General features: G+C 39.2%; 1 protein-coding gene across 1 annotated transcript; it reads left to right on the top strand.

Annotated features, from left to right (window-relative positions):
• The first annotated feature begins 480 nt into the window (after window positions 1-480).
• Window positions 481-8006, top strand: tfe3a (transcription factor binding to IGHM enhancer 3a). Its single transcript, XM_077713201.1, has 11 exons — window positions 481-864; window positions 1964-2062; window positions 2315-2386; window positions 2471-2633; window positions 3088-3258; window positions 3879-3977; window positions 5021-5144; window positions 5877-5936; window positions 6009-6084; window positions 6167-6314; window positions 6390-8006. Exons 1-11 carry the CDS (start codon window positions 752-754, stop codon window positions 6726-6728), a joined length of 1464 nt encoding a protein of 487 aa, XP_077569327.1. The 5' UTR covers window positions 481-751; the 3' UTR covers window positions 6729-8006.
• Window positions 8007-11393: the final 3387 nt, after the last annotated feature.

Here is an 11393-nt window from a genome sequence, read left to right as displayed (position 1 = left end):
GTCACCTTGCCTTGTGAATGAAATCACGTGTAAAAGACAAAATAAAGCATTAACAGAGGTTTAAATGACTACTGTCTTGTCTTTCAAATAAATACAACAATTGAAACATGTGGGAATACATTCCTGAACCCTGCACGGTTTGCTGATTAGTCAGGTAAGACGTTCATTGTTTATTGTTGTTTTTTTTTTTTTTTTTTGGTCAGGTCAACTGTCCACTCTAGGTCAACCAATAAATATGACGTCACCTCGGATTTTCCCCGAAACGCCCACTGTCTCCCCACTGCGAGACAAAAACAAGCAAGATGGCCGCCAGCCCAAAGACTATAACCAGATGAGAACAAACTGATTGGCTGGTAGAATTCAACACTGCGTTGCCATTGGTTGAAAGGCGATCAGCCTTCATTTTGGCCCACCCTCTTTATCATAGAACTGCATTAACTAGAAATCCATGTTGCGTATCCCGTTCAGATTTATAAATATTTAACTTGCAAATAGGTCACATTTGTCACCCATTTTTTTATTAATCATAATAACAATTTGATATCTAAAGCACTAACACTTAATAGTTTGTGTTTTCTGAACGGTTTAATTGAAGCAACGAGAAAGGAGCGCTCTGTGTGCACGCTTGCAGCTGCAGTTGCGTGTGTGTCCGTGTGGGTGCGGTGGCTGCTGGGAAATCAAGCAATTTTGTCCGTGTTCATCCCGATCGTCCCGAAAGCTCGGTATACATATTTTCGCTCCCGCTGGAGAAATGTCTTCTGTCACTTCTGATCGGGAAACGAGCGGAGGCCAGTGCCGGGCTGGGCTCGAGCCTCAGACCGTTTTTGTTATTCTGGATTCGGCGGAAAGTCTTAACGTGCTACAGTGAGTCACCGATATTTGTTTCTCTGGATCAAGCGCACCCGGAAGTTGTATTGATTGATGTATTTTTTTGTTGAAATTTCGTATTTTACGTGTTCAGATCTCCCAAAAGTGGCGAATACTATGTTTTCGTGTGCCGAAGTGTTTTGAGTAAAAATGTTAAACTTGAAACAGTTTTTTCCCCTTGTTACACTGAATTGATTTATGATTGAGTTAAGTTGAAATCAGTTTCGGGTGGAGTTTCTTCTATGATGAAAAAAACCATTGTGTGATGCTATTGGAATTGAATGTAGTAAATTGTCGAAGTCACCGTTATATATTTATATAGATACTTTAAGTCCTTAGATTTATGGAGGCTCTCAGGTAACACCCTTCACTCTCCTCCCAAGAAAAAACGGAATTTAGGAGGATGAGGTAAAGTCCGAAAAAAAGTGCAATATCTCTGTACTCTAGAGACTAGTGTTAAGGGCAATGGTTAATAACACGCTTATAACCCAAATTGACATTAATAATTTCTCCAACCCTAACTAAAGAAGTGCACTCTTGGGGATGTACTAGTTTAAATCTTAATTCCTTTTTTCCCCTCATTTTGAGCACCCCCTGCCCCTAAACGACCCTTGTGGGGATGAGCGCTTCAGAAAATGAATGAGTTCATTGTGGTGCAAATGCGTGTGTTTTGGATGCCAGCTCATTTTCTATGCAGTATGTTAGGTTTTTCCCAACTGTACTTACCGGCATATTCTGTTATAAAGTATTTGTACTTTGTTTTTCCATCCAATGTATTACGATGATGACTAAGGGGATGAAGGTCAGAGAACTCTTTATCCTCTTTGCCTTCGTCTGGTATGAGTCACACAAGATCAATTAGCAAACCTACGCACTTACAAATTGTGGATGTATATGCTGGTATCTTTCTGGCTGTAATATGAAAAATGATTTGCTTTTTTCTAGAACTGGACTAAAACCTGATTCGATTTGATATTTAAAAAATGGTAATTTTGGTATTTGGTTTTGATAGAGGGTAGTGACATTATTAGTCAGAAAGTATAGTTATAGTAATCTCATTAGACTTCTCATTAGCTGGTTGTGTTTGGGCACTTAGGGTGGAGTCTGGCATCGTGGCTGACATCGAGGTGGACAACCTGGTTTCATCAGACTGTGACACCTTCTACCAGATCAAGAGTCAACCCATCCACAACAGGTAATACCTCTGAGATCTGCACCTCTCTTCCATGTGTTTTCCTATAATAGGATATTTACAAAGACAAGTCATTTTACACTAAAAGATTTGATTAAAAAAGAGCCTTCTGTACCAAATTACCTTCAAACTGCCGACTGTAGTCATCTGTCATCATCACTCAAATCCTGTTTAATGACCCAAACCTACTCTCTGTAATCACCTAGCACATACTAGCGAAAAAAAAGACATTAGAGTTTTGTGATGTCTTTTCAGTGCTTCAGTGAACACTTCCTCTTCTTCTTCATCATCGTTGTCTTCCTCAGTGGCAGTTGCTATGCCCTCCAGGTAAAAAGTACTACATATATAGCCTATCTCATGGCCCAGTAGAGAACCGCTGATGTCTGAAACTGACTCGACTCTGTTCTAAAGGGTCCTGATGCGCCAGGATCTGATGAGGCAGCAGGCCCTGGAGGAGGAGCAAAAGGAAGCACAGCAGCTTCTGCGGCTTCCCACCGCCTCGTCGTCGTCCCCTGTCTGTGTCAATGCGCTCTCCTGTGGACCCCCTGCCCAAGTGCCAGTAGAGGTCTTGAAGGTACGAGCTACAAGTTGGAGAATGAAGAATGAAGTCTTTAACTTGGCTATCTAACTTTGAAACACTTGATATCCATCTGAAATAATCTTAAACATTGAAACTATTGCAATTTGATTCTAGGATTCCCAGTTTAGCTTACCAGTAATAAGATACACATTAGCAGAGTTGCGTTCTGTTTAAATGACAAAGCAAAGTGTTAGACAAAAAGATAAACAAATCAATAAAATAAAAACAGCCAAGAAGTACAGATACTGAATGCAAAGTGGCTATAATATTGGTAGGGGGCAAGTTGATATGACCTGAATTATAATTTTCTTAACCCAAGAAATTACTTGACTTGATTTGCTATATATTTAGCGGTTACTCAGTTGGACATTGAATTTTGCCACAGTGACTTGAAATGTGCTAAAAACAAGCATCTGCTGTATGTCTCTCCCCTGATATTTCCCTTCAGGTCCAGACCCACCTGGAAAACCCCACCAGGTACCACATCCAACAGTCGCAGAAGCAACAGGTCAGACGGTACCTCTCCACTGCAGTCAGGCCCGCCAGTTGTAACGCCTCCGGAACATCGTCGGTCTCCTCCCCGAGCAACCAGCATGCTTTTGATAGGCCTAAATTGGAGGTAATGCCTAGTTAATTTGTGTCATTAAGGTTATTCTTCAAGAAAATTACTTTGAGGTCATTAAGCACAACCAGAATTCCTACATATGGCGCACTGGATTATGAGGTGCTTTGTTAATTTTGGAGTAATAGAAAAAATTCTGCCATCTTGTACAAAAAAAATACAGTATTCAAAATGTTACAAAATTATACACACATTTTTGCAAGTCACCATTAACAAATTCATCCACTGTGTATGTTAAGATTGTTGTTAAAATGTGTGCAGTTTTTCTGGAAAAAATACTATGATTTGCAGGCAATTATTTCAATATATTACTTTAATACCATTCAGACTTATAATTATTTGATATATTTACCAATACCGTCAATGCAAACAATTTCTCTTACTACATTCTATTCTAACCGTTCATTATGTTCATATTTCAGTTATAGCTACTGAATTTAAAATGTTGCTTATGCTACATGTCCTCTAATTTGTGCTCCTTATTCAAATTGGTAGTATTTAACAGCCTTTCCTACATCTAAAATGATGTCCAACTTTATCAAGTCTTCTAAATCAACAGTCCACACTCATCTTTTTGAGCAACAAAGGATAAAATATTCTCTGATTGGGTCTTTCAGTTGGAGGAGACTGTTATTGATGACATAATCAGCCTGGAATCCAGCCTGGGTGATGACTTTTTGACGCTGATTGAATCGAGACATCACATCTCCACCACGGTAACCCACTGCTTTCTTCTCTCACCAATATTCTGGCTATGTGTGTGTGAGAGATAGAGTAAGAGAGAGGTTACGAAAGCAAAGCAAAAAAAAATCGATGAGGTAGCGTTTTCTTGCCTCCTTTCTTCTCTTTTGCTGCTTACACAGATTTTACTCCTTCCTCTTCCTGGGCATGTTTGCATGTGTGCGCTTATAAGTGTGCTGAGGGAAGTATTAGACCTTTTTTTGAAAGGATTTTTTTTAAACGGTCACTGAAGAGAAATAGACCAAATCAGTCAAACTTGTGTGCATGCATATGCGTGTACAGACAGTGTGCACAGTTGTGTGTTGAGTGCGTGTGTGTTGGTGCTACGCAATGAGAATTTTAGTTTTCCTGCAGGAACATGACAAGAGGAGACATAAAGCCCAGGTAAAGTTGTTCTTGAACTTTGCACTTAGGGAGACAAATTCTTATTTTGCTTTTAACACAACTTTAATGCATTAGTAAGGAAGGTGCATGTTACTGAAACTGAATTCTGCTTTATTTGATAATTAATTAAGGTTTTTGGTGTCAGTATGGCGTTAGCCTTGGGAAATTCAACCTTGATTTGAGTGGGAACTTTAGAAAACTTACTTCTTAAAATTGTGTGTACATACTTATATTTGCATTTTTCTGGAATGCCTGTTCAATTGGCACTTGTTTAAAAAAATACTTAAAGCCGGGTCGTTCTGCAATTCCGCCCAACTGTTGCAAAACAGTGGCATTAAGTGACATAACCAGTACAGCAGTTCTTCTGCTAATGATTTGGGAGCTAGGCTGACCAAAGTTCCAGTTTCAAGCACTATCATGTCAAAGGCGAAACAGGGTATTAGTCTGAAAAATATGTTCGTAGTAATCCCCCGTTGTTCGTTGTGCACTGCAAAATCCACGAAAACACAAAAACCGTGAAAGATAAAATATAAAGTATTGGTGCACAATCATTTTGACTGTTTTTTTGTTATGAGGTTCTGGAATTATGTGACACTTACTGTGGTGGCCTCTGTGTTCTGATTGGTCTTTCCAGCTGCCAGGTGCAGCGAGGAACATGGTGGACGTCTATGGGGAGAGTGGTGGACAAACCACGCCTTCTGTCGCCGTTAGCAACAGCTGCCCTGCAGATCTGCTCACAGTCAAGCGGGAGCCAAACAGTGAGTTGCTCTCCTTTGTTGTTTCAATGGTTAACGACAAATAGGATGTTCTGTATGTCATCTGAAATATAAATTGCACAGATGAGTTTTCTAGGAGGAGAGATTAGAAAATCAATGAAAAGCTTCATTTGAAAAAAGAGATGTTAACGAGGACGTTTTCTTTTAATGGAAAGATAATGTTTTTTTTTATTTCGATTCAGTTATTCTGTATATAATTTATTCAAGTTATTATCTCATCAATTATTGATAAAACATTTTATACATGTGTAAATGCTCTGGTAGGGCCTTGTTAATGAAGAGAATGAATCACTTGATGCTTCAGCTAACAAAAATTTGCCAAATAGTTTGAAAGACTGAAGCAAGCAGTTCTTTGCGTTGATGAGTCAGCAAAACTGCATCCGTAGGCAAGAATCTGAAATGGTCATCACTTCTTACTTCCCGTTGAGTGAACCTCAACCTCTTATGTCCAATAAGTCTTTTTTTAAAGGAAATTATCAAAGTAGTAATGGAAAAACCCAGGGGGAGGGTGGATTAGACCTAATTTAATTCTAAGAAGACATTTGTTGGTGAAAACTGTTTAAAGTTAAACTATAATACCGTACTGCTGTGTGTGACATTCATTCAAAATCATCAGTGTTGTTTTTTTTTTTTACATTTTCGCCTTTTCAATTAATCCAAAACATAACATATACATAACCATAATGATAATTATAACGAGAATATTTTTTGCAGCAGATGTGGAGACCAAAACATTGATGAAAGAGCGGCAGAAGAAAGACAATCATAACCTAAGTGAGTTTTAGACTAACAAAGTCCTAAATCGAGTTCAGCAGGTTATTAAAGAGCATTTCTTTTTTTTTCCAGTCGAGAGGCGACGTCGCTTCAACATCAATGACCGCATCAAAGAACTAGGTGCACTTGTTCCCAAGTCGCCTGACCCGTGAGTCAACACCTTTGCGTGCGGATCTCATTAATCGTTGCTTGTTGTCGAACATGTGCTAACAAAGCTTTTGCTATGATAGGGATGCCAGGTGGAACAAAGGAAGCATTCTGAAAGCTTCAGTGGATTACATCCGAAGACTTCAGAAGGAACAGCAACGAGCTCGTGACATGGAAGAAAGACACAAGAGACTAGAGAACACCAACAGAACTTTGATGCTTCGCATACAGGTCATTTATGCCCTATTGGTGCACGCTGCAGTTGCTCTACAACACCAGTGCTCACAAGTTTTTTTTAAATTTCAGGAGTTGGAGCTACAGGCAAACCTCCATGGCGTTGCATATTCTTGTATGGATGATGCCACAACCTACTCGCGGGCCTTCCTTTCCCCGCCGACCGCAGCCACTGTCGCGCCATCGTTGGACACGATCGGCTTGGCGGAGCTAAACGAACTTAACGGCGGTGCAGAAGTCTTCTCTTCAGACCTGATGAACGACACAAGTCTCGCGGCGCTGGATGACTTTGGAGACATTCTGATGGAGGACGGAGGCCTAATGTCACCCACCAGCGGCGCGGACCCTATGTTGTCGTGCGGGGCATCGCGGTGCAGCAGCAGGACCAGCAGTATGGACGACGACCTCTGATCCACCACATTTCCTGTATCACAGTGCTAACCACACCATCCTCTTTGTCACCATGGCAACCTGGTGTTTGCCCTATCTCTACATTTACTGTACTGCACCTACTACGGTGCATCTGAAAAGTAAGTCCTTCATTTTTTCCTCATTTTTATGTGACAGCCTGATCTCAAGAGATTTTTTTTCTCCATGATGACATTGTAAAAAAGTTTGTTTTGGATTTTTTTGACTCTATGGTCTTAACACTTTCCGAACACTGGCCAACTAGCTGCAGTAGCATGGTGATGCTATCCAGAAACATTTGCTTTGCTGTTTTGGTTCGCTTGAATTTTAACTGTATTACTTCTTATCCGAACTTTTTTTTATACATAGTCTAATAATAATTTTGTAATTTGTGGACTTGACTGATGGGTTTGAATGGGAATGCTGTAATTGTGTGTCAGTTGGCTGATTGACAAACTGAAGGCCTTTTCTCACTTGTTAATTTGAATCGCTTTGAGATATGATATGAGCTGGCCACAATTTTGAAAGACAATTGTTCGAGTGTCTCAATACAGGGTTGGGCAAAGTGGTCCTAGAGGGCTGCTGTGGGCATGGGTTTTTGTTCCAACCCACCCAGCATAGACAGTTTAACCATTTAAGTTGCCGTGGATGCAAGAAGCACCAAACTGCATTATATTGATTGCACTTGTAGGAGACCAGCTTGATGAAAATGTGTCCCCTTAAGGAAAATAGCATGAAATCACTCCACCGGCTGCCTCTTCTTGTATTGAAAGCGTTCTTCCACCACGTTCACATTTAATTGTCAATGACGTGCTGCAAAATGAAGTGTGATAAGGCCTTAAGACAAATTTAACCACAAAACCTACCATCTGTCACTACAAAAGTAGCATTCAGATTGATTTATTTTCCATCAGCATTCTGTTGCTTGAACAAATGTATTGGGAACCAAAAGTCATTTCACTTTTTGACTTAGTAGTTTGTTTACTAATACTTAGCTGCTATACAAAAAATGTGTATTAACTTGTTCTAATGCTAGCAAGCTGCTAACAAATAGTTCCTTTAGCATTGTCCTAGAACTTTTCATATCTTTTTTTTTTTTAATGAAAATTGTTTTCTAACTTTAGCAACACTTGTTTGATGTCAGGATCAAAAAGGGAGCCATGTTTTTTTTTTTTTTTACAATCTTAACATTGTATCATATCTATATGTATATAGAAACTTTATCTAGAAATATAGTCAGAAAATCCTTAACTTAGAAAATAAAAGTCAGGCCTTTCTGTCTGATGCAAGAAAACCTGCTTCACCGCCTATGTATTTTTTTTCCCCTTTAATTTTTTCTATTGCTTAAACTCCTGGGCTCAAAGATCAGCTCACTTATTTTCCATTACTTCCTGTTTTGGATATTAAACTAACACATAAGATACAGGCTTCCTCCTCAAGCAGGGTTCCGTCTTGAGCTGTCAATCATACTAGGGTGAATTCCAAAAGGGTACATGTAGCAGACAAACAATGGACTGAGTGCCAATTAATTACTTACAGTAATTTTTGGACTATGAGGAGCACTATAAATCCTTAATCCATAAATTTCCTGCCCCATATCCGAGGTCAGGTTGTGGGTACAGATGCTTTAGCAGGGAATCCGGGACAGGGTTGTGTTTAATGACTTTAAACCTATTTTATACGAGCAATAGTGTACATATATTATGTACTGCTCTAGTAAAGTGCCAAGACACATTCATCATTTGTCAAACCGATAATGAAAAAATACAACCAACAATACATAATTTAACTCATTGGCTGCTATTGAGATGTCTTCCAACGAGAAATGAAAGTAAATTCGGAATGATATCATCCAGCAGTCCTTTTGATTGGCCTATCTAGGAATGGAGGCATATTGTGCTACACTCCAGACAAATCTCCAAGCAGTCCGCAGAGCTGCAGCACTCCTCCAATATACCACAATCCAGCGAGACGGTGCACACCTCGTCACAGCAACAGCAGCAGAACCAGCAACAACTTTCTATGAACCAGCAACAACCGGACATGTGCCCTCCACATGTCACGCATCTCTCCGCTGTCCAGCACATGGATTGTAACTCGCAGAATAGGCACGCCAGTATGCAGTGAGTACCACAGTCTGTGGAGGGAACATAGTGTAATACAAAAGGAAAAAAAAACGTCACATCTAAGTGCAGTGGTTCTAAAAACCTGTGAAAAATGGAAATTTAAACTCTGCTAAACTCATTTACTGCCATTGGTGGTAAACATTCAAACCTTTTGACCCATCTGGACATGTCAATTGCAGTGAAGGTTTTTAAATACAGCTGTACCTTGTGTTTAGTTGCACAAATACAACCTTAACCATTCGGTTCTCAAATTTAAAATCCCACTATTTACATGAATTAAGCACTAGTGATCCAGTTCTGAGATTACACAGGGTGTCGCCCAATGATTGCCCACATTTTATCAGCCCTGATACCAAAAAAAAAGATAAAAATCAGGCTCTGACAATCGATGCGTACATATACGTAGATAATCCGTAATATAATTAACGCCTTGAAAGCCAATTGTCACAAAGTGCTGACTTTCCAAATTAAAGCAGCCTGCATATACTATATACAACCTATTCGTTTTTATTATCATTTTTAATTAATGTTCTCAACTTCATTGGCATCTAATTGAAAGAGAAAAATACATGAAAGATTTTGTATATTATATTATGCATATTTTAATCCTTTGAGGAAAGATAAAAAAATTATAGTGTACGCTACTACAAAATGAGCAGCAACTTGGCAGGCCTTCAGCCTGTAAAAATTGTCATAGTTGGATACCAGTCTGAAATTCATTTATGTATCAATCGTTTAAGACAAGGCAGGGTTTGTTGATGATAACAGTCTTTTTCGGCGTACATAATTTCAGTTATTTAGAACAGAGGAGACTTTAAAAACATGGTTCTATGATCAGGGTGTTTCTCTGTGTTTTTTTGGGTCCTTATGTTCAATAGAGATAAGGTTCAAGTTTAAAGTGTCCTGCTGATCAGGGCAATGGGTGTGGGTGGGTCTTTCTACTTCCTGTCTGTATGACTGCAATATGTCGACCAGTCAATTTAAAGTTCAATTATGTTAAGCATACATTATCAATTTTTTTTCATTTTTACATTAACACCTATTCTCTTACAAATTGTGTGGGTGCCATATATAAACCACTGACAAACCAAATATTAGGGTTCAGTGAATACCCAAAGGCAGCCCACATCCTGGGCTGGTTGCCAGTTAGCCATAGGGAGGGCAGAGAGACAACCATCCATCCACACTCACAATCATAACGTCACCAGCTGAAATCTTGCCTCAGTCAGGCGAGTCAACCTTTCTTATTATATTTACCGTCTCCTGCCACATCATTAATAAGAGCAGCATCTGCCTTGAAGGTGTTGGTTTTTTTGCTGGAATAGAGATGGTTCATATTGTTGCACACTGGGGAAGGGAGAGAAACTACTGGCATGCTCTCTGCATCTGAGGTAACATCAGTGATGATATGGGTGTTGTCTGCTCGTTTTTGACTTTTTGGAGTGCCACCCTGCCCTACAGGTGACGACACAGGCAATACTATTAGTAAATAAGGTTAACACCGCTAGCTATTTTTATGCATACCTGTGCTAACATCATCTGCAATTTGGAGTAGGTGTGCTCCACCAGATGTTGGCTGCATGGAGATGCACTCTGCTATTTGGTCAGGGCATTCAGTAGGTTGGTTTCCAGGTGTGGACTGTTGACATTTCATTGTGTGCATCCTGGCCTGTTGGAGAAAAAAAATCTGATTTTTTCCAAATAAAAATGACCTAATGAGTAAAATTTAACAAAATGTGCAAAGTCATGAAGAAACGCAATAAGATTAAACTCAGTTTGACCAGTTTTAACCCCTGTGAATAAGGTCAACATCATTATTTTACACTGAGATGATTTTCTAACGACAACACACAATTAGAAGTCTAGATATCAGACAAATAAACCACAATGACAATTTGTTAGAAAGTTAGCACATGAGGTCTAAAAAAACAACCTGAAGCCTCTGCTCACAGTTCACTGCTCGGCCTGGCTGTGTCTTTGAGTCTGGGACACTTTTTCAAATTGAAAGGGTGGTCGTCTGTTTGCACCCGTGAGAATACCCACCCCCTTTACGCGTACGTCACAACAACAACAACAACTCCTTTTGATATGACAGGAAGTTGAAGTGTAAAAAAGAGAGAAATAAATTGACATTGTATGTAATTGAACACCCACCCCAAACATTTGACCAGTTTAAGTCATTGGCTGTCAATTATGGTTTAAGCCGTCCATTCCATTTTGACTGTAAGGGAACAATTAACATACATGCATGGCCTCAATTTCAATAATTTAGCTTTAGTTAACACTGTATTGATTTTTAAATTGCATTATCAAAGTTTGATGATACAATAATATTGATTAAAATATTATTATATTTTCTAATGAACAAATATACACTTTCCTAAAAAACAACAACATTAAAGGTCTTAAGTGTCTTTTGACCGATGTAAGGTTAAGATAACATGATCAAAAAAAGTAAGTAATTGTTGACACGAGCTTGTTCGTAGAAAACATGACAATTACGTGGTTGATAAACAATCGTATCGATCGGCAGGAAAGAAAC

The sequence above is a fragment of the Stigmatopora nigra genome, chromosome 1 (genome assembly GCF_051989575.1).
Source record: "Stigmatopora nigra isolate UIUO_SnigA chromosome 1, RoL_Snig_1.1, whole genome shotgun sequence".
NCBI lineage: Eukaryota > Metazoa > Chordata > Actinopteri > Syngnathiformes > Syngnathidae > Stigmatopora > Stigmatopora nigra.
This window is presented reverse-complemented; position numbering and strand designations above follow the sequence as displayed.